We start from the raw sequence: 22,212 nt of genomic DNA on the forward strand, positions 1-22,212 counted from the left end.
TGTGAATCAATGCTCTTTTTAAAATATTAATAATGAACAAAATATTGGAAAGTACATGACTTTATTTTACTTTCAGTTTCTTTTGGGGTTTCTCGTCATTCTCGGAGTTCCTTTTATTGCTTACACAGATGTCCAGTAGAACTGGGAGCTTCTGCTTTGTGGCGATGCTTAAGGCCCACAGACACTGCTCCAGCCTCTGAGGTGTCCAGTCCTCCAGGGGGTCCACTGAGGGGCGAAGGAAAGCCATCACTCATACATTGACCACAGAGTTGACAAGGTGCTGTGAACTCCCTTTGCTTACACGTGTTTAGTTTTTTAGTTTGTTCCAGCATCTTGGTCAAGTAGAGAATATAGTGTTTGACAGTGTACTGAATAGGTGTTAATCCTGGGATGCTCTCCATGGCCTCATCCGACATGAAGGCTGCCTGCTCGGGGGCTCCCACTGCCAATACAGCTGCAACAAGTCAAGAGTCAGAGAGCACATCTTTTAAGACAATACCTGGGGAATGTGTTGTTTGTGCACATTACACAGAGTAGGGAGACTCTGACCTGATGCTGTGGCAGGGCCGACACCTTTCAAGGAGCTGAGCTCGGTGATGGCTGCCTGAACATCTGGCAGGAGGTTGAAGGCCTTTCTTGAACATTTCTCCACTGCGTCTCCACAGTTGGATTCCACCAGTTGCTGCAGTCGAGGCCTGAACTTGCCTCTCTGAAATGTAAGTTATGAATTGAGGCAGCTTTACCGAAGTGTTGTGTTTAAACAATCTTACAGTAAGTTTCCACTCCATTAGTTTCACCAGCTCTATGAGAGTGACATGTCTTTCAGGCCGATTAGAAATAGTAGCAGGCAGCTCCTCCTGGTACCTAAGAGCAGAAAGAAAATACAATGATAATACAAGTTTTTCGACTAAATCTAAACCCAGTCTGAACACTTTAAAGTCAAGCATTTCAACACCTTTTTAATATTTAAATTACCATTTGTCAAGGGTCAACAGCTTTGAGGGTGTCTTGCCAGTCCGCCTGGCCTCTACCACAACCCAGTATTTCTGATGAACCCTTCTCCATGTGGCAGGCTCCTCGCAGGTAAACAGAGCACACGTCATTCCAAGCTACACACCGAACCTGCACACAAAACACAAACCTGTGGTAATTTGGGGTAAAAGGCCATTAAAAAGATGTAACGCTACTCTAACCTTTCCTACCTAACCAAAATAATAGTGGAGAAAAAACATGAATGAAAGGCGGTATTTTCATCAGTACTTCTCGCGATATCACATGAACTTCCGGTACAGTAAAAAGTAACAACAGTTTTGAAGGTTAGCGCTCCGTTTCTTGTTTACTATCTGTAAAACACATTTGTAGTCAAAAGATACAACAAAATGCTTCTTTTGAGATGTAAGGAAGGTTATCTTTCCTTGTGCGGTGCTCCTTGCATTGTATTTTAAGTTGCTAGCCCTTAGCATATCAGTTACTGTGTACATGCTGTTAGTGCTGCAACAGAACTTTGTGCCATAACTAATCCGTGTTCATTATGATCAGATCATTGGATTAAGACTAATGCCAGGATACATTTTTGCTTTGGTGGTGTGTTTGAATCATTTGGCACGATATTTGTCCCGTGTGTAGTGACACGTGATTACGCGATTGTATCTTCTAGGCTTGGGGAAGTAGGTTGAATGATGTCCGTGCGTCTGCATTAGAAACGTATGTATTTCACATAGATGAGGCTGAACTATGGTTTGCTGAGATGACTTCTATGTCTTGTGTGAAAGCCAACTCTGATAGCAGCACATGACGAGATGCAAACCTGCTGCAGTCACTGACTGGACCAGCACTGCTTTAACGGTCAGTATGAGAGGTCATCTTAACCTCATTACGAAATGTTTAGCGATAAAGGAAATATTATAATCGCGAAATAGAAAGTAGTACTGTCTGTGCATAACTCCATGTTTCACCATGCACAATGTGTGATATTAAGTTCTCTTTGACTACCACCTACTGGCTGATTGTTGTAATGGCATTTAGTTTGAGTTATTAAATCTACTATGTAGCAGTTTATCGAATATTTTCTGTCTTTTGTAGGTAAAATGGAGAAGATGTCACGGGTAACTACGGCCCTCAGCAATAGCAGTTGCATCAATGGCATTACTATGTTTTGTCACTTGGATGCACCTGCTAATGCCATCAGTGTGTGCCGTGATGCCACACAAGTGGTTGTGGCAGGCCGCAACATCTTTAAAATATACAGCCTTGAGGAGGAGCAGTTTGTGGAGAAGCTCAATCTCAGAGTTGGGCGAAAACCCTCCTTAAACTTCAGCTGCGCAGATGTCATGTGGCACCAAATGGAGGAGAATCTGCTGGCAACCGCTGCCACCAATGGAGCAGTTGTTACCTGGAACCTCAGCAAACCATCCCGCAACAAGCAGGACCAACTATTTACTGAACACAAACGCACTGTAAACAAAGTCTGTTTCCATCCAACTGAGATGTACATGCTGCTGAGTGGATCGCAGGATGGCTTCATGAAATGCTTTGACCTTCGCAAGAAGGAATCGGTCAGCACTTTCTCTGGTAAAATAAAGAGACTGAAACATAAATTTTGTTTCACAACATTAGAACATGTAGTAACCACATTTATCAAATCTGTGTTTCAGGTCAGTCCGAAAGCGTCAGAGATGTCCAGTTCAGTATGAAAGATTATTTTACCTTTGCGGCGTCCTTTGAAAATGGTAACGTCCAACTATGGGACATTAGACGACCTGACCGTTATGAAAGAATGTTCACTGCCCATACTGGTCCAGTGTTCTGTTGTGACTGGCATCCCGATGACAGGTCAGTTAAAACAGCCATTAATATTTTATTATTCAGTGACAGTTGCTAGGATTTAATTCCTAATAATATTTTGCCCCCATTTGTTTTTTTATTTCAGAGGTTGGCTTGCAACTGGAGGCAGAGATAAGATGGTGAAGGTGTGGGACATGACCACCAACAGAGCCAAAGAGATCTACTGCGTCCAGACTATAGCTTCAGTGGCACGAGTCAAATGGCGCCCTGAAAAGAAGTTTCACTTGGCCACCTGCTCCATGATGGTGGATCACAACATCTATGTGTGGGACATTCGCAGACCATTCATCCCATTTGCCACCTTTGAGGAGCACAAAGACGTAACCACTGGCATTGTGTGGCGTCATCAACGTGAGCCCGACATCCTCCTTTCGGGGTCAAAAGACAGTACACTTTACCAGCACATGTTCAAAGACGCCACTCGTCCTGTGGACAAGGCCAACCCTGAGGGCCTTTGTTTTGGCCTGTTTGGTGACTTGGCCTTTGCCGCTAAGGAAAGTCTGATCAGCAGTGACTCCAGCAGGAAGCCTTATGCTGGAGGCGACCGGCGCAATCCCATCTTTTTTTTCAAGAAGCAAGACCTGACAGAACAATTTGCACAAGTGTCTAGTGCTCTTAGTGTATTTGAGACAGACTTGGACAGCAATCGCATGGATTGGTTTGTTAAAACAGCACAACTCTACCTTCTCAGTGGAAAACCGTTTGCTGAACTTTGTGATCATAATGCAAAAGTGGCACAGGATCTCAAAAGGCCTCAGGTCGGTAAAGTCTTGTCTTTGATCTGTCCTTAAAAAAGTATGATCACATAATTTCTACATTTACCTAAAGGTTTCCACCACTTGGACAATGTTGCGAATCATGTTCTCAGACCCAGCCAATCTTACCACATCTGGTTGCAGCAGGTGAAGCACTGTAATGACAAACACCAGGGCATTTCTAATACGCTAATATATATGAATAAATATGTTGTGCAATTTAAGTTTCAGTATGAAGGATTTGGCTGCAGAGAGAGCTTTGGAGCGAAGCAAAGGTGAAAATAGGCAAGACAATATCCACTTAGATCCTATCAACTCCCACATCACCAATAATAATGAAGGTAAAGAGTACACTGGAATCCAAAGTCATAAAATAATTTGTTTCGACTAAAGTTAAAGTGGCACTTAATGATTGCATTACTAAACAGAGAATGAGGAAACTGAAGGCAGCGAGGGTCAAGCAGAGTATATGTTCGGTGATGCAGAGTTGGATGATGATGACCTCTATTCCATGGAGCATGACAACCAAGCAGGTTCTAACAGTGCTCTACTTTAGTCAGTGAAACCATTTTATTTCATCTGTATCCAATTCTGACACCTATTTTGATTTCCATGTGACAACAGAGCAGGAGGAGTATACACTTCCCCCTGAAGGCTTCCAGCTGCGTCATGAGATCATGGACAACCCATCTGCTCCGGCGCACCTACAGCAGGACAAGGCCGACTCTCCACATGTCAGTGGCAACGAAGCAGAAGTCACCTGTTTGACCCCAATTGAGTCTTTCTCACTCATCTCCATATGTGAGCCACTGTACAGCCCACATTTAACTGCCAGCTTCTTCAGTCCAATTGTGACAGAGATGCTGACATTTTATGCTGAGCGGGGCGATGTGCAGATGGCTGTGTCTGTGCTCATTGTTTTAGGTGACAGAATAAGGAAAGAGATTGATGAACTAACTCAGGTGAGTTTTTCATTGCACTTCATGAAATATCTTCAGTGGTTAAAACCTGAAGGTCTTACTCACAGCTATGGTATTTGTGTTTATCAGGAGCATTGGTACATGTCCTATATTGACCTCCTGCAGCGGTTTGAGCTGTGGAACGTGTCCAATGAGGTCATCAAGTTAAGTACGTGTAGCGCCATCACCAGCCTAAACCAGACCTCCACAACTCTACACATCAACTGCAGTAACTGCAAACGGCCAATGAACAACAAGGGCTGGATTTGTGACAGGTAACACATAATGTTAAACTTGGCTCCGAAATAGATTTGAGCCTGCTTAAGTCATGTTTGTTTTCTAGATGCCACCAATGTGCCAGTGTGTGCGCTGTCTGCCACCATGTTGTGAAGGGACTATTTGTTTGGTGTCAGGGCTGCAGCCACGGTGGACATCTTGAGCACATTATGAACTGGCTAAAAGGCAGTGCCCATTGCCCTGCCGGCTGTGGACACTTGTGTGAATACACCTGATAATCACTAAAAGCTCTGCTGTTGTGGGGCTGTAGACTACACAAACCTGGATTTTATATGAAGCTCTACAGCTGTGTGTGAACGGGGAAAGGAAGGGTTTCCCTGGACCTGAATCTTGAATCTGACTTCAGAAGTGTCTTTTAAATTATGCTTGTACATAATATGTAAAATGTTATATAAGATAAAGTTGTATCAAAGCAATGCATTCGTTTTGAACTAGCAAAAAATAAGATACGTTTTCTAAAAAACAAGCTTAGTGTTTTCAGCTTCTTCAATGTCAGCATATATCCAATAGTGCTGGCTCACATTGAGAATAAATCGCAAACTAGAATGACTGTTAAGCTACAAGTGGGTTTCTGTTCCATCCCATCCCTTAAAGCGTCATAGGCCTTGTCCTCCATTTGACAGTTTATCCAATTTCAGAGTTGACTTGACTCAAGAACCAAAATGTGTCCACAAAACAGATTTTAATTAAATTAAACAAAAATAAGCCCCTCCTAAGAAATCAAATGTCAATGGAATATGTGTCCATGGGTATAATCCATTAACAAGAGGTTAGATGACCGCATAAATTAATGGGCCTAATTTGATTATTTATATGCCCTCAAGGTGACATTGTCACATCGTCCAACAATATAGTATCAAATGAGCACTTCACAGTATCTTGCTTTAAACAGAAACAGGCATCTGCTTTCACATTTCAGAACATCCACAGCGATCTTTATCCGCAAGCACAAGCCTAGGGTCAGTTATGTCTTCTGGTTGCTCGTCATTCTCCTGGAGCAGTTGCCCCATCACCAGCCTTGTCAGAGAGCTCTTTTTGGCTGACCTGAATAAACCTGGTTTGGACCTGTGCAATGGACTGTCCAAGTTGAGATGCTTTTTGGGGTGGTTCACTTCATCCTTCTTCAAAGCCAACAGGGAACCCTTAATTAAAAAGAAAGAAAAAAAGAGGCCTTCAATTAAATTGATTTCTACTTCCACAAAAAAATGTTTTAACCACTTGCCTTCAAGGTCTTTCCCAACTATCGGAGACTTTTTCAGGGGCACTCAGTCGCCGTAAGCTTTGCAGGACAGTTTGCATGTTTCCAGCTGTAATGGAACGCAGTAATACTGTTGGGACAAACGTCAACAAAGCAACTCAACAAGTATTATGTTCATACCCAGTGCTTCTTCATATGATTCTAGCCTCTTCATTAATTCTACAGCAGATGCTCCAACTAGAAAACAAGTATCCAGTTAAACAAGCAACTTAAGTTCACATTAAATCTAATTTTAGTAATTCTTTTACTGTGATCTTTCATCTTGGTATCAACGGTCTCATTGCCATCGGTAGCAAAACAAGAAAGCAGCTCAGAATGGCAGGCTCTGGACTTCGCCAGAGTAGCGCTCATATCCTGGGCCAGTCTGTGGTTCTCCACAAGCTCAGCATGAACCCTTCTCCATGCCATTTTATCCTCCATTAGGCATCCCTCCATCACTGTGCGTAGCTCTTTTTCTTGAGACACTTGGCTTTGTAAGCCCTCTACTTCTTCACAATGCTAAAAAAAGAGGTATTGTTCACATGTATTCTTTTCATGTACTGTAGTATGAAATACATTGTATAGTCTACTTTGTGTAACTGAATGGCCATTTCCTGCATCTCCGCCTCAAGCTGATCCGCATAGGCTTGTTCCAGTGCATCACTGGGGGGTCGAGCACTACTATGCCATCTGGCAATCGCTGAGGTCATCTTTCTTTTGGGACCAAATAATCTGCAATTACAAACAGATCCCAGTATAATTATTACACGGGTAAATTAAAATGATCGAAAAGTATTTCACTTCTTACGTGATGCCAATTTCTTTAAGATCATTCTCAGTAAGGGTGAGAAATATTCTCAAGTCAATGTCCTGCTCCTCAAGTAATGGGAGATATTTGGAGAAGCCAAGTTGCTCCAAAAAATCTGCCAAGTCCTGCACATATCATTTTTTTTGGTCAAGATTTGATAAGAGCAGAGTTAAAGGCAGACCAACCAGAGAGTTTGAAAATGCCTTGCCTTGGGCCCAGAGTAGGACGTGGTAGGACCACACTGTGAGTGGGTCCCGCTGTTCCCTGTGCCGCTGATTTGAACTGAACTATTGCCTCCATGGCGATTCTTGCCTTTAGAGTGATTGTTTTTATTGACTCGGCGAGAGCTACTCTTTTTGCACTGGTCCGAGTCCTGATGTGAAAATAGAGCACAGTTGGGTGCTGTCACACAATAGAATAGACTGAGTTAGAGTGTGCTTACCTCATTGCTCTCTACAGAGCCTTCCCACTTCAGGCCCATCACATGAGGGCCTTCACTGCTGCTGCTGCTGCTGCTGCTGCTCCTCATGGTGGGCATGTCATTGTCAAAGAAAGGACTTTCATCTGCAAATGGCAAAAACTGATGTTGATGCACTCTATAAACATATTTGCATTGCTTTCCAATGTGAAGATTGTACCTCTGCTGCTGTTGCTCTGACCGTCCAACTCATTAATGGGGGAAGTCACATCACGGAAACGAATACCCTCACTTTGTTCTCTAATGTCACAAAATTCCGTATAGCTTGGTGATGCCGTTGAGGTTTCTGGTAATAGAAAAATAATGTCACAACCAAATCTCTGAAAAAGTAGTGAGTTCATGCTTTGATGCATACCACATGGCTTAAGGGTGCCAACTCTGAACTTGGCAATGGCTTGTGGCCCATCATGGATGCTGACACCTTTGCTGCGAGTTCTGCTTAGCCTCGGTCTTGGTGGTGCAGTGTCAGAGTCTTCAGAAGAACTCGGGTCCTCAAAGTGCCCTGTTGGTTTTGGACAGGATTAAATAAATGGGCAGATGTTTAATTTTTGAGTTTTTGATATTTTGATATACCTGGCTTACTCCTTTGAGAACGTGACTCAATAAGGCTGACAATCTTGGTATAACCATATGTCATAGCCAAAACCCGAGCCGTTTCTCCTTTTGCATTCCGATGGTCAACTTTAACTTTCTAAATGTAATGAAAATATGAATTATAAACTTGCAATAATGAAGGATATAAACAATAACTTACATGATTCAGCAGGTACTGAACTATAATTTCATGTCCAGAAGCTGCGGCCTCCATCAAGGGAGTAAATCCAGAAACTGGCTCCCTGAAGAAGACAGTTGGGAGCTTTTACTGCTATAAAAGGGCTGCTCTGGGCATAATGGATGCATAAAGTCCATAAATATATTGACTATAATATATTGCTATAATTTGCTGTTGGGGATTCAGTCAAAAAGGTTCAGGTCCAAATTTTTTCCTGTGTGTTCCGCTTCCATTTTTGCACTGGATGACACTTACTTGACATTGGCATCAGCATTGTTATCGAGCAGAAACTTCACCATCTGTTGGTGTCCTGTGCTTGTACAGTGGAACAATGCAGTCCAGCCTCGAAAGTCCTTCATTTCCAACTCTGCACCTTGCTTTAATTTAAAATTAAAAGTGTTGAAGTAATGTGTATTGGCTTTTAGAAACATTTTGTCTAAAGGAATTGTTTTAAATTTGTAAACCAAACAGACCCCCAACAGTTTTTACAATTCACAGCTAGTACCTGAAGCAGAAAGTATGCAATGCTTTCATTTCCACAGCTGGCTGCTAACATCAGGGGACTGATTCCTTTGGCCGTTGTAGCGTTCACATTTACTCCTGCTTCTAGCAGCAAGTTGGCAATGTTGTCATGGCCAATGTAAGCAGCATACATTAATGGGGTCCACCCTCCAACATTTTTTCTGTCCAGATCCACTTCACCCCTAAGACGATAACAGGCAAGAAGCCAATGACTAAATCATCTGTGTCAAACACAAACAAATGGCCTATTAGTCATAAGAATACCATTTACTACTTTATACAATGCCTGTTTTCTGTTCAAAATTACAAAGATATCTCTGCAATTATTTTACAGAACGGAAAGTCCAGATATTTTTGAATAACACACGGTCCGACTCTGACCGGATGTGATAAGAGGCCACTGTGCACGTTGCTATGGCAACTGTATATGCGGCTCTAAACGATGTTGACGGCAGGTTTTGCCATAACTTAAAATGCATCTATTGCGTGGCACCCACTTTTTGATACACTCTGTTACTACGTCGTACTGTCCAATGGAGCACGCCGTGTGTAGGTCCAGCGGGACGTCCAGCTCCTCAGGCCGCACCATGGACTCCCCCAGCCACAGAGACAGACTGGAGCCCAGCTGCTCACACTCAGCCTCATCACTGAGCTCTGACATTCTCGACCTCACGGCTGGAGAACACAAGAGACAATGCACTCGAGAACGACGCCATCAGCTCGATGATAAGTAATCAAGCAACTTCTAATATTAAATATCCATCATCAAGAGGGAACTTGTAAATACGTAGCCTCCACTAGCTTAGCTGCATCATCTAAAGTAACGTTACTTCCGCAAAAAGACAAATAATTGAAGATATGATGAATAAAAGGTTATACAACACAACTACAATGAAATAGAGGATAAAAAGTAGGCAGATGTCACAAGCTGAATACTCACAGAACTTCTCTGTACTAACCAGACTTCTACAGCTCACTTATTCTAGTGTCGCACTCAATTGTGTTCGTACTTTTTTAACCCCGCCTTTTCCTGCCGAGCAGGAGAAAAGACCACAGACCCATGGAAAAGACCAGTCCCCTATGAATTCATCTGACCCAAGATTTATTTCATGTATTTATTGATTTTTTTTGTGTATGAGGTGTGTAGTCTGGTGCAGTCTTTAGACACATTATACTGTTTTTACATGTGAACATCAATCCAGAAGAAAATAGACTGTAGATTCCATTGTCGCTGCTGCACAAAGTTGAATACTGTACACACCTATTAGGTTAAAGTGAGCAGGGAGAGTCAGTAGAGACTTGCAAAAGTTAAAAAAAATTAAAGCAAAACTCCTCATTCGACAATGTAAACACAAAGTTTTTGTCAGGTGTTGCATCAGAATTTATATCTGATGTTGAAGCTTTAATGCCAGCTCTGCGATGAAAAGATGACTTCTTTGGTAACTCTGACACTGCTCGAAGTTGTGCTGATGCTGTTTCTAATGGCAAAGATACAGACCAAAACTAGTTTTAAAAAATATATACATTTGCAAAAATACATACTTTATTTAAGACATTTGTAAAACCTCACCATTCTGAATAAGTTTAAACTGTTTGGATTTTTCCTCATCCATTTTCTTTCTGTAGTCTCCAGCCATCGCTCTCATCACCTGCCTTTTCTTGACCAATGGCGCTTTGGAACTGCGTAAAGTCTTCAGCGCCCGAGAGGACTCCTCTGCTGCTCAAGAGAAAATCAGCATTTACAATATCAGACACTATTAGAAATCACACAACAAACAATTGTAAATAATTCAAATCTCAGCAATAGTTTGAACTGAATTAAAGATGACATCAGTTAAATCAATTAATACTCAGGTTATCAGGGCACGTTTACGCCTTAAAATCAGAAATACTACCCTGTTGCTAAGAATTCCAACAGCATTTTAAACGGGTATATCACTCAAGATGTGCTTACTCTGTTTTGGACTGGCTTTATGGGATCTCATTCCCAGTTCTAGCTGCTCAATGCACCAGTCCAGTTGTCGTTGTAACTGTTCCTCTGTACTCTACATAACAAAACATATAGATTAACATATGAAACCCCAAACACAGAATTGTCTTTGTAAATCGTACTGACCAGCTCAGCAGTTTCAAGTTCTTGTTTCTCTGCCGCAGTGTCCCTTGGCTCTTTTTTGATGTTGCCATCTACTGCTTTTATTCCAGTTTTCTTCTTTTTCTTTTTCGATTTATTTGATATTGATGTGTTTGGTGAGGAGCTACTCTGCTGAACAGATGTGCTCTCAAGCTTCGAACACTGTTGCTCGTGTGAAGAAGTGGCATCTGAGGTCTCTCCATCCATGTCTTCGTCCTCTGGGTCAATTTGGAAGTTGAAGGCAAAAGCCGTCTCTTCCTGTCCAATAAATCTAAATGGGTGCGTTTGCTCTGATGGTGAAGAAACTTGGTTTAAAATCTCTGTAAAGTTGAATCTGAAGGAGTTGTCACTGCGAGCCCATAGTGGCTGCTGCCCACTTTGGCTTTCAGTGAAGTTGCTTGATTTGGCCTCAATATCTGTTTTGGCAAAATTAAACTGCACGTTAGTTTATTCTTTCGCTAAAGGCAATCACAGGTAATTGACTCAAATCAACACATTATACAATTGTCAAGTACGGACTAAAACAATTACGAGTATCTTGTTTGTAGGCCCACCTATCACCATCAGTTTTTGTTGGTTCATTTTCCAGACGTACTTCACTTTAAAGACGATAACCTAAACCTCGTTATGTTTCTTTGCTTCAGATGATCACCCAGTATGAACATATACATGAAATTAGACAGTTTGCCACCATGAAGCCATATTGTTCGTAAACTTACAACTAGCGCCCCTTGAATTACGTCCGACGGGTGAATTTTCCAGTACAAGTAGTTCCCCTTGGCTAGCACCCGTGGTCCATGGAAAATTTGCTGACCAGTTACATAACATACATTTTCTAACTGTTGACAGACGTATTGAAATAAAATAAACGGTCTGGTAATATATCAAATTTGAACGTATTCCATTGAAGTTTCTTTATGCAGTTCTGTGGCCAATCGTATCAAAGCTGGATTTGCAATCAAAGGCGCGGAGGCGGTACCACATGGCTCTGCGCCTGTGGCTCAGGATATAAAGAGCTTCAGCTTCATCTCGTCACAAACAGTTCAATACGCCACCGCAGAGGCTGTACTCCGCTTGAAGAGAAGAAAACTCAAGGTACTTGGTCATTTTATATATATTTGTTTATATTTCATGTACTATTGTGTGGACGTATATAGTCCATGCGAGTTTACCTGGTCTTTGGATATTTTTAAAAATACGTTTTGAAAACCGCTCACCATAAACAAAACAAAACAGTGCGCGCCATCGTCGATGGCTAAAGGTACAAAGGAATGCTTAATTACATCTCTAGATATGTATGTTTTACTGCAATATTGAGTACAATAAAACAATATTAGTGTTATACATTGTCATTATATGCCTTATTTTGGATTTTTAACAGACTAGTATCGAGCGGTTTGAGAATAATGGCAACTGGCGCCATTTTGCAGTCGTCCCATGCTAGCTTTAAATTAAGAGACGTGTGTGCCTCTCTTGCGTTAATGGTGGCAGCTCATGGCACACATTTGATTTTACTTAATGCCCAACTGACGCGATTTTAAAACGGTTAAATTGCTTACTTTAATCTAAAGCAGTTTCCCCGCCAAAAGTTGGGAAGGGTCGAGTGCTTGTGCTTTGGTTTATGTGAAGTGATCTAATGAAGGCTTCATATTTTACTTGCATTAGATCCATATGAGTCTCTATGAGCATTTTCTAATTTTACACTTTACGATTTCATTTAATCGTATTTTTTGACAGGGGGGGGGGCGTGGTAAGGATTCAATGAGCTTGATCCTAGTTATGTTGTGACTAATGTTGGTTTTGTTGTGCCCTAGAAACGCAATTTTGAATCATGGCTCGTACCAAGCAGACCGCTCGTAAATCCACTGGAGGAAAGGCGCCTAGGAAGCAGCTGGCCACCAAGGCCGCCAGGAAGAGTGCGCCCTCCACTGGTGGAGTGAAGAAGCCACACAGATACAGGTGTGTGTGTGTGTGTGTGTGTGTGTGTGATGTGTCCTCGTTTAGCTGCTTATGGTTTATTCACTATTATTGAGGTTGAACATGCATCTCATCTCCGTGTTTGTACTTTCTGTGTAGGCCTGGTACTGTTGCTCTGCGTGAGATCCGTCGGTACCAAAAGTCCACGGAGCTGCTCATCAGGAAGCTGCCTTTCCAGCGTCTTGTGAGGGAAATTGCTCAAGACTTTAAGACTGACTTGCGTTTCCAGAGTGCAGCTATTGGGGCTCTGCAGGTACATTTAATTACTATTCTGTTCAATACATTACACTTTTCTTTTTTCTAATTCTTTTTCCTAAATGTAGGAGGCCAGTGAGGCATATCTGGTCGGTTTGTTTGAGGACACAAACTTGTGTGCAATTCATGCAAAGCGGGTTACCATCATGCCCAAGGACATCCAGCTGGCCAGGCGAATTCGAGGAGAACGGGCTTAATTTTTAAAACTTTTTTTTTAAACTGGGTGGTGGGAGGACAGGACTTGGGATTTTGTTTTTGTACATCATGATCCTATATACCAGCATGTGTACCATTTTTAAATGTTTGTAGTTGCATGTGTGTTTTTGTACTTTTACTTTGATTTCTCTCTCCCCCCCATCTCATACTAGCATAGAAAACTGTACATTCTGAACCATTCACTGTCTCAGGTTTGACTTTTTTTTTAGTCTGAACCATAACCGTGTTGCATGTCTGGACTCTTTGTGCTGTAAATAAACTTTTCCGCTACCTCATTCTTCAGTGTCTACTTGAGCATGCATTTTATGCAAACTAAAATATCCAGTTGGTGTTTTTTTTTTTTTTTTTTTTTTTCCTAGATCAAAGTTCAAGAAACAAGCCAAATATTAGTATTGTTGCCAGAAGTTTAGAGGTACACCATGAACTATTTGCAATACATCAGTAAAAAGGGCTAATGTCAGTAAATCAAATTAAAGTCACATTTGCTCTTTGTAGACTAGGGTTTCAACATTTGTCTTCACATTCATATCTATATAGGTGGCACTTGGTGTAAAATTTGAACCATCTTATTGGTACTTTCAATTCCATTGACACGGGCTGATTCAATTGCAAGACATTTAATCACAAATGGTAAATGACACAAATCACCAGGAATAAATGGCTGCGAGTAGAGTCCATTTGTTAGCTAGGTTTTTCGTTGAGTTCGGCGTCCTCTGGTTGCGGGAAGGGTATATTCTCATGAAGTGGTCCGTCAAGATTGGTATCAATATCAGATTGTCCCCTCAGCGCACACCACAGCAGAATCACTGAGAAAAAGATGCTTATTGGCAACACTTTCCGCCATGGTCTTTCATAATTACTGCCCAAAGAGCTGTCCACTTTCCAGGTCCGATGACTGGCTTTGCTTGTGGAAAACTTGATGGGCTCATCGTTCGTGTGTTCGTCTGAGGTTTTCTTTGACCCGGCTTCCAGCTGTGAGCTCAAAGCTAAGGGGCGGACACTGCTCAGCCTAATTAAAAAAAGAAAACACAACTCAAATACAAAAAACTGGTGGGTTCAATGACAATGAAAGAGACCTCTCTCTCTATAGTAGATTTAGATTGTTTTTCTTAAACACATGCCATTTTTGATTTCATAGTTTTATGTTGCACCGAATCACGAAAGCAAGTTCCTATGTTTATGATTTATAGTCAGTGGCAATGGCAATAAAACTGACTGATGGTATTTTCACTAGCTGTGTCTTGAATTGCCCTTTATTACAATTGACAGTAACTTTTATCAATCGTATATAACAATAATATGTCATTGGTTAACAGTGCATAGATAAGAGGCATAATGGAGTCCAGTCAATATTTCATAACAAATCATAGGGGATAATTGTTATTTAGCAAAGTTAAAATATTAGCTGATAAAGTTAATTACAGTTGTTTATTAATTCACACAATACTACAGCCCAAACGATGATTTCCCAAACCTAACGTGTCACACATCCCAAGATCTTACCTCACAGTCGTGGTGTTGTACTGGAATATTCCTTTAGTCAAAGGGACACGCGACAAAACTCTAAATACTCTGTCTACAAACGGAGACATCTCAAATGATAACCTGACAAACCAAGAACAACCAAGGGAAAGAGAGAAATGTTGTCATTATTAAACCATCCTTCGTCAGGTCATATCCATGGGTCATGTAACCACAGTTGTGCAACTACAAATTCACTCCGGAGGGAACTTTGTAACGATTACTAAATTTCCGGGTAGACTAGTAATTAAAATTGAGAGAAAATGGGTTTAGTTTTAGCTTGAATACATAATTGTTTTGTATTTATTCATTAGTATTTTAAAAATCCAATAAACCTGAAAAATGTTGTATTTTTGAATGATTTATTTTTCTCATCGGCATCACTTCCGGCTGTGTTACACATGTTTATGCTTCTGCACCACGCTGGATGTGTTTGTGGCTGTAGGTACGTGTATTTAATTATTTCTGAATTGATTTACTTACACAGTGTGTGTACTTAGCAATAGTATATAAATACATCTTAATAAGTAGTTGGAATTTCTCCTGACACCGCTTTGCTATTTTCTATAATGCCGAGATTAATTCATGCGTGTATATTTTCACATTTTTACAGTCTTCAGCCATGACTAAAAAGAACGATGCTGTCCCAGATTCACGTCCTAAAAGAAAGAAGGTAGATGTAAATGACAACCCTGAGCAACAAAAAGCAAACAAGAAAAGGAAAAAGGTAAATTGCACAGTTCAGAATAGTATCCTTACTGGATTAAACTCACCAAGTTATATTTTCTTAAACAGGTCCCCCCAGTGATCTCTGACGTACCAAGTGAAACAAATTATGAAGCACAAAAGAACAAGAAGGAGAAAAAGCAGAAAAAGAAAAAGACAGCGCAAAATGAAGTAAGAAACATGTCCTTATATTATGGTCCAAAAATAATGCTACCAAATGGTAAGAATATGAGTAGTACATTAAATATTGAGTCTTATCGTTTTCCCGTCGTGTCGTTTTTTTGTTGTTGTTCTGGGATGGGATTTAGAATAAATACTGATTCAGAGATGATTATTCAGAGTTGTCGGTTAACTACGGCAAGAGCCAATGTGAGCCAAGTTGACATCAAGATAAGAAAGCCAATATGAAATAGGAATATAGTAAATGCACTCTGCACCATGGCAAAATCATCATGTTGCTATATGGTTGATATTTTTCTTGTGCGTTGTAGAGAAAATGGTCATATTCTCAAATAGGGTATCTTGAGATTATATATATATATATATATATATATATATATATATATATATATATATATATATATATAATGTGTATATATTAGCAAAGGAGCATTTTCGACATATGCATAGGGAAATTTACTGGAGATCTTTGTTGAATTCAGCAAATAGAACATATACGTCTTAAATTATTTTGTACAATTATTGAATTATATAGGAAAGATAAATTTGTATTTATGAAATTCTCCAAATGTACGGTAACTTGCTCATTGAAATATTTTTTGTGGTGCCCTTGCTAAGATACTTTACCTCCTTGCCCATGTGACTGTCAAGTGCTATTCAGTCAAGGATTGGTGATCAGTGAGGCCTTTGGTGCAAAATGGAACCACGTCAATCAGTCAGTCAGTCCCACAGCGGCAATACAATTTACAGTCAACCAAAACAGATGTCCTGATATGGGTGTAAGTATCATGTAAACTGTTTTTATTTATTTTTTTGGACAGTTTTTGCAATCTTTGAGTTCATTTTTCAAGGGTTACAGTTACAAAATAAGGCTACAGCTAAAAATCTACAAAATGTCTTTGTTTGACAACATAAAATTTATCCTGCAACATTCAGGCCCTTAATTCCTTTTTCCATTTATTTGCGCAAATAATCATTATAAATAAAACATTTTCCAAAGCCATTCAATGTGTAACAAATTATAAATATAAGTATTATAATAATAATAATAATAATAATAATAATAATAATAATAATAATAATAATAATAGTAGTAATAATAATATGTTATGCCTGTTATTTTAGGCAATGGCTCCTACTTCCACTTCAGGTGATGGGTCTAAAGTTATCATCATTGTAGTTCATGGTTCAATGTCTTGCAGTGTGTCTGAGATTTCAATTTGTGGTGCTATGATGTTGCGGTTGGGTTGTGCTTGTCCCTGCCTCTTGCAGCAGTCCCTCATTTGTCTCATCACTTCTTTGAGCGTTTCTCGACATGGCCTGTGGAGCAGCAACACCACCATCAAGCTGATGCTACTCCCAGAGAAAAACACAAATTCAAACACATTCAGAAAAGCCACATCCTTGTGGCTTAATTGGTTTTCTTTCTTTAATAGTGATGCTCTCATCAGCGCCACACTGTAAAAAAGTCCACAAATTAATGATATCAAGGAAATTGTAACAAAAACTGGGCCCTCCTCGGATCCGGATAGGAAACGCCCTTTAGTTTTCCATTGCCTCACACATCCTGCAATAAGGAGAGCCATTTGAATAATATATGGGACTAATAACACTAGGAGGAGTTTTGCCACTGCATATGGAAGACAAACTGGATCCATAAAACATCCGTCTTCTTCTCTTGGTCCACCAATGGCTGCCAGCATCAAGGATATTAGCACAGAGGACAGGAGGACGAGAGCTGCGCAGACTCCTGGCCTTCGTAGCAATGCATGTGATGGTGGATCAAAGCTCAGAACATATGCCAGGAGTGCTAGGACTAATAAACCAATGGTGAATATTGTGTTTATTGTGAAGGAGAGTGCTGCACATCCTAACCCTGTGGTCCTCAGGTAGTGCGGTCTGTGTGCTACTGCATACAGAGACAGCAGCAGTAGCAATAACTGCAAAACACAGAAGGCCCACAGCAGACAATCCAGCCATGCAACTCTCCTCTGTGCTCTGAATGCCAGGACAAAGCCGTAGAGAAGAAAACAAGCCGCAACAAAACCCAGTGCGGACAGGAAACTATAAACATAATTGGCTCTGGAGGTGATGTCGTTGGCAGTGATTTTGTCTAAAAAGTCTGAGTTGGGTCCGGAGGTGGGAGTGGAGTTGTCTATGAAAGTGAAGTTGGAGACTGGAGTGGTGTTTCCGTTTGTTGGCCATTGGTCGTTGTATAGAAATGACTAGAAGTAACAAAGAATGCAGTTGTAACATTAAAACTGTACAGTATGACCAATTTTCTTTTTCAGTTTCTGTTTCAAATTACATCTACCCATGTTTGTTTGCAGTAGAAGTAATGGAATCACTTTAACAGTGGAATAGTAAATATAATTTTCATCGAAGTTTCTAATTAACTTAAGCTTGTAGCAACATTTTTGTCACTTGTTGAAGTTCTGAAATAGATATTTGTTCCGTACGAGGATGAGAAGTTCAACAACCCACGCATGCTCTTTCAAAATCAAGCATTTCCTTCCTTTACATTTTACTCTCAACTTCACTCGTTGTTTTTTGTCAAACTGTCATCAAATGCCTAAGAGAAGTGTCTTTGAAGCATGAGGCTCACATCTGGTTGTCCTTTGAGAAATTGCCTACTCCGTAAAAACGTTTCCACTCACCATTTTCTGCTGTAGCCTTTTGTGGACGCAGGCTTCACGTCTGAGTTAGCGTGGTAATGCTTCTGATTTTCTCAGGCTCAAAATCACTCTACTTTCTCAGCTCTGTAGTCTGATATATTTTGGTGGATAGCATACTTTCAGAGCGATTTTAAGTTCATGTGATCTGGCTCTTAACCCTCCCACTTTTTTCATCACTCCACCCAGAACCGTTAAATAAGAGCATACTGCATCCTTGTTTAACTTCCCTTGAGAACATAAATAGTAAATAGCCTCAACTGTGCTACACTTTTTTACCGTTTGTGTCAAGGCTAGCTATAGACACACTATATCCATGGAAATAGCTCAGTTGTAGAAAAAAATAGTAGTAGGATTTTGTTCCTGCCCTTTATGTGAACATTCTTCTCTAATATTTCCCAAAACTACAGATGAAGTGAATTGTAATTGTAAACGAAATTATGCTTGTTTCCCACGCGTATGAATTCATGATTTAAAAACAGGAAACCACTATTTAGAAGTGCTAAGCTACAGGAAGTGATCCAACCCTAGAATACATTTGTCTTCTGTATAAAAAAAAAATTGAACGCGATCTACAGTGTCCTTGCTAATGTTACTGCATAAATATTATCAAGCCAAGAAACAAATACTTTAGAATATGATAAGACTGTAAACAGGAAGTTCTGTTAAAGTAGATAACTGCTGTTGGATTTGTTTTGATTTGACAGATTTTAGATCCACCCACTTGTCCAGAGGTTGTGCACGAGGGAGAGGAGGATTTAAGCCCAGAGGAGAGAAGAGCCCTGGAGAGGAAAATGAAGAAGATCCTTAAGAAAGAGGAGAAGAAGATGCTGAAGGAGCAGGGGGAGACGCATTCCAAAACTGACCCAGCAGGTCCCACTGCTGGTCAACTGGCTCTAGATTATCTCACATGGTAAGCAAGTCTGCTGAGTACACAATGTTATATAATCGTCAATAATCACACATTAGATTAGTACAAACATCATACAACAGTCTAAACAAATATTTTGTTGTTGTCCAGATCTACCCTGCCTAAAGTTGCCCATTGTTTGATATGTTACAGCCACCTGCAGATAGAAAAATATTATTTTATTAAAATTATTTCACAAGCACAGAAATGGCTTTAGTCAAAAATACATGTTAAATAGCACAAGTTGTTCTGTGAAACTCATCTATGAAGGAAATTCTCAGATCTTGTTAAATATTTGGCACATGCAGTTCATGTAATAAGCACATTATTGTTTTTTTGGGTCACCAACGATAGTAACCTAATGTTTTTGACTTAGCTGGGCTGAAAACAGGGTTGCATGGAAGTTTCAGAAGACCAGACAGACGTGGTTACTGCAGCACATGTTCGATTCTGAAAAGGTAAAGGGGATTTTCACAGCTGAGGTTTCCTGCATAACTTGGGTTACATATATACATGTTTAATTTCTTTGACAATACAAATTGATTGGTTTCTATTTGGCATTTCTTGGCCAAGTGATAATTAAAAAAAAATTGAAGGTTTCATTTTTGTTTTAGTTTCAATTGGATGTAAATAATTTACAGCTAAACTAAACTAATCAATGCATCCAAAAATTCAAACTATCTTCTGTTAGGTTTCAGACGACAAGTTCGCTGTGTTGCTTCAGTATTTGGAAGGGCTTCAAGGAGCAGCAAAGGACACCACAATTCAGAAGGCCTTAGGTTTAGTTCAACACTCTGGAGAAGCACCAAACACAGACGTCCAGCAGAGGGCGCATCGAGCCAGAGAAGTCGTCCAGCTGTTATCCTGATCCACGCTGAATCGTGTAAAGACCATTTCATTGCCACAGAAGTTCTGACTTTACTGAAAATTGTTCTTGTTTATTATGTGCAGACCTGCAGAAATGTATTAACTGTTCCTTGAACAACATCTGATGAGATATTGCAAGTTTGTACTGTTGCTGGAACACATGTGTATTTTTGTATTAAGTTGTGATAAGATAAAACATTATAAAACACCAAAATGTTTGCAATTAAGTTACAAAACAATATTCAAATGTTTGTTAAAACATAAGGTTGATATCCCTCATTCAAAGCTAAAATTGACAAACATTATTAAAGCTATTAGGTCCCCAATGCCTCCTATTTATGTCAAAGCCAGCTTCAGTGTGCCATTACTTTCAATGCTAGATGGCTATCCCTTTTCCATCTCTAGTGTCTTGCTCAGTGACAAAATTGGTAGAATGAACAGAAGGGCATTGAAATCAAACCAACAGTCTTTCACCATCGCCAATATAAAATGTCCATCCACTAAAAAACGTATTAGTCCAGTCTCAACATCCAAGTTATGTTAGATCAGGTCTACTGTTGCTGTAGGTCGACAATGTCTGTGTCTCCTCTTAGATGCTCATCTTTTTCGGTTTCACTTGCTTGATCAATTGCAGCCACTGTAGAATAAATTCACATTTTTACACAAATCTCAATTTAACATTTGTGTGTTTAAAAGGCCAATGACATACTTTGTTGTGGATCAAAAGAAATATTGTGTTGGTTGAGGAGAGCTTGCAGTCGTTGAATTTCCACCCTTTGTTTTTCAAGATCCTAAAAGCATATGTTATACACAAAGGAATATAAATGTAAAATTAAGTACACGATACAAACATACCTCTGTACATTTTTGCAAAGAGTTTTGAGCCTCTGAATTTAATACAGCTTTGGTTTCCTCCAAATTCACTTTGTGACTCTTGAACAGGCCTGCATCTTCAAAGATATCTCTTAACAAATTATTGTATCCCTGTGGGCAACACTGTTAATATTATCTTCATGGTATTGGAAAAATGAACTATGAGGAATTTTTAATTAACACCTGGTCCGTCACAAGTTCCTCATAATGAGCTTGTTCAGCTTCATCCCATTCTTTCTGCAGGACTTCGGTCAAAGTTGGATACACTTTAAATGAGAACATAAAAACATTTATAGGTTTAACTCGTATAATCTTCATGCTTTAAAAACAATGTCTTACCCAAAAGAGAGTGTGGATGACAGACCAGTGGAGTCTCAAAAGTTAAAGAATACACACAAGTACTTGGCTCTGAAACCTGAGCCAGCTTGCTACTTGAACCACAGACAAGAATCACCTTTAAGAAAAGTAGATATGAATTGAATAAAACATAAAATATTATCTTATACAACCAAGTGATAGAATAACCTTTGTTTCCCGGTTTCTTGTCCCACATGCATCACCTTCTCTCATCCACATTCCTGTAAATGTGTTATTTTCTATTTCCCACTCCTGCCAAATCCTGTAAGACACAAGAAACATTATCATTTCCAACTCTTGAATCAATTGTGAATGTTTGAGAGGCACATCATACCCCAGTATCCCACTATAAGCATTCCATCTGAAAGTCTGCTCATGCTGCGTGATGTTGTGAAATGGACAGAACTCATATTTGTACCTGCAGACATCAGTAACCAGTTAAGCTTATAAAACACAGCATTTTCATTTTTTGACCATTGTCTATTATTATAATCATTATTATCATCATCATCTTATTCTTACGTTGACTCCATGAGATTGAAGCATTTTCCAGCCAAGTGATGAAGATGTTGAGGGCCTAAAGAAATACATTAACAATCAAGCATGTAGTAGTCTTAGTGTAATGAAACAGAAGACAATATTAACACACCAGACACAGGAGAAGCCGTCACCCTAGGCTGGAGTCTGTTTGTCTGACTGATATAGGGGCTGTTCAAACTACACATGAAAGCAAAACACAGTTTTGTTAAAGCGTACAGCACATACAACTTACACATTTTTAACATACCCAAACGTGTTTGGCTCTTCGACGATTTTCATTTTGCCAGCAAACCCATAGCTCACTGTAAAATCAAC

At 39.9% G+C, this 22,212-nt stretch overlaps 7 protein-coding genes across 10 annotated transcripts in view; 3 read left to right on the plus strand and 4 right to left on the minus strand.

The window, feature by feature from the left end:
- Positions 1-52: 52 nt before the first annotated feature.
- Positions 53-1,228, minus strand: LOC140369535 (uncharacterized). Its single transcript, XM_072456901.1, has 5 exons — positions 976-1,228; positions 771-864; positions 550-709; positions 302-454; positions 53-225 (listed from the first exon to the last, which is right to left on the minus strand). The coding sequence occupies exons 1-5, from the start codon at positions 1,101-1,103 to the stop codon at positions 62-64; spliced, it is 699 nt and encodes a 232-aa protein (XP_072313002.1). The 5' UTR covers positions 1,104-1,228; the 3' UTR covers positions 53-61.
- Positions 1,229-1,295: 67 nt separating this feature from the next.
- Positions 1,296-5,220, plus strand: wdr24 (WD repeat domain 24). The gene is made up of 10 exons (XM_072456897.1): positions 1,296-1,845; positions 2,083-2,571; positions 2,655-2,832; positions 2,930-3,602; positions 3,673-3,746; positions 3,825-3,940; positions 4,028-4,132; positions 4,224-4,561; positions 4,649-4,833; positions 4,902-5,220. Exons 2-10 carry the CDS (start codon positions 2,088-2,090, stop codon positions 5,068-5,070), a joined length of 2,322 nt encoding a protein of 773 aa, XP_072312998.1. The 5' UTR covers positions 1,296-1,845; positions 2,083-2,087; the 3' UTR covers positions 5,071-5,220.
- A 361-nt stretch (positions 5,221-5,581) lies between these two features.
- anks3 (ankyrin repeat and sterile alpha motif domain containing 3) lies at positions 5,582-9,696 on the minus strand. The gene is made up of 15 exons (XM_072456346.1): positions 9,609-9,696; positions 9,170-9,347; positions 8,656-8,854; positions 8,406-8,527; positions 8,133-8,214; positions 7,952-8,069; positions 7,734-7,880; positions 7,539-7,664; positions 7,343-7,464; positions 7,109-7,273; positions 6,901-7,025; positions 6,683-6,824; positions 6,362-6,611; positions 6,234-6,290; positions 5,582-6,162 (listed from the first exon to the last, which is right to left on the minus strand). Exons 2-15 carry the CDS (start codon positions 9,331-9,333, stop codon positions 6,080-6,082), a joined length of 1,902 nt encoding a protein of 633 aa, XP_072312447.1. The 5' UTR covers positions 9,334-9,347; positions 9,609-9,696; the 3' UTR covers positions 5,582-6,079.
- Positions 9,697-9,885: 189 nt separating this feature from the next.
- On the minus strand, positions 9,886-11,718 carry cunh8orf33 (chromosome unknown C8orf33 homolog). 4 transcript variants are annotated; one of them, XM_072456020.1, is made up of 5 exons: positions 11,523-11,718; positions 10,789-11,219; positions 10,627-10,717; positions 10,243-10,392; positions 9,886-10,150 (listed from the first exon to the last, which is right to left on the minus strand). In XM_072456020.1, exons 1-5 carry the CDS (start codon positions 11,629-11,631, stop codon positions 9,981-9,983), a joined length of 951 nt encoding a protein of 316 aa, XP_072312121.1. In that variant the 5' UTR covers positions 11,632-11,718; the 3' UTR covers positions 9,886-9,980. The 4 variants fall into 4 exon arrangements, with proteins under 4 accessions (XP_072312121.1, XP_072312123.1, XP_072312122.1 ...); XM_072456022.1 differs by having other exon boundaries at positions 9,896-10,150; positions 11,358-11,642; XM_072456021.1 differs by having other exon boundaries at positions 9,898-10,150; positions 10,243-10,389; positions 11,523-11,707.
- On the plus strand, positions 11,715-13,247 carry h3f3d (H3 histone, family 3D). Its single transcript, XM_072456024.1, has 4 exons — positions 11,715-11,898; positions 12,618-12,762; positions 12,880-13,033; positions 13,104-13,247. Exons 2-4 carry the CDS (start codon positions 12,635-12,637, stop codon positions 13,230-13,232), a joined length of 411 nt encoding a protein of 136 aa, XP_072312125.1. The 5' UTR covers positions 11,715-11,898; positions 12,618-12,634; the 3' UTR covers positions 13,233-13,247.
- A 1,862-nt stretch (positions 13,248-15,109) lies between these two features.
- Positions 15,110-20,270, plus strand: chlsn (cholesin). Its single transcript, XM_072455715.1, has 6 exons — positions 15,110-15,217; positions 15,386-15,511; positions 15,568-15,669; positions 19,058-19,263; positions 19,637-19,718; positions 19,952-20,270. The coding sequence occupies exons 2-6, from the start codon at positions 15,395-15,397 to the stop codon at positions 20,126-20,128; spliced, it is 684 nt and encodes a 227-aa protein (XP_072311816.1). The 5' UTR covers positions 15,110-15,217; positions 15,386-15,394; the 3' UTR covers positions 20,129-20,270.
- Positions 20,271-20,385: 115 nt separating this feature from the next.
- gnptg (N-acetylglucosamine-1-phosphate transferase subunit gamma) overlaps positions 20,386-22,212 on the minus strand; it is a 1,971-nt gene continuing 144 nt past the window's right edge. The window contains exons 2-11 of the mRNA XM_072455713.1: positions 22,145-22,199; positions 22,007-22,074; positions 21,880-21,934; positions 21,692-21,775; positions 21,526-21,619; positions 21,340-21,454; positions 21,184-21,266; positions 20,983-21,111; positions 20,837-20,918; positions 20,386-20,764 (exon numbers count right to left, since the gene is read on the minus strand). Of these exons, the coding sequence (XP_072311814.1) occupies positions 20,679-20,764; positions 20,837-20,918; positions 20,983-21,111; positions 21,184-21,266; positions 21,340-21,454; positions 21,526-21,619; positions 21,692-21,775; positions 21,880-21,934; positions 22,007-22,074; positions 22,145-22,199 (851 nt within the window). The 3' untranslated portion in view covers positions 20,386-20,678. The remainder of the gene's footprint in view (positions 20,765-20,836; positions 20,919-20,982; positions 21,112-21,183; positions 21,267-21,339; positions 21,455-21,525; positions 21,620-21,691; positions 21,776-21,879; positions 21,935-22,006; positions 22,075-22,144; positions 22,200-22,212) is intronic.

Source organism: Eucyclogobius newberryi, unplaced genomic scaffold, assembly GCF_026437365.1.
Source record: "Eucyclogobius newberryi isolate DKJ021-1_F unplaced genomic scaffold, fEucNew1.0.hap1 SCAF_20, whole genome shotgun sequence".
In the NCBI taxonomy this organism is placed as follows: Eukaryota; Metazoa; Chordata; class Actinopteri; order Gobiiformes; family Gobiidae; genus Eucyclogobius; species Eucyclogobius newberryi.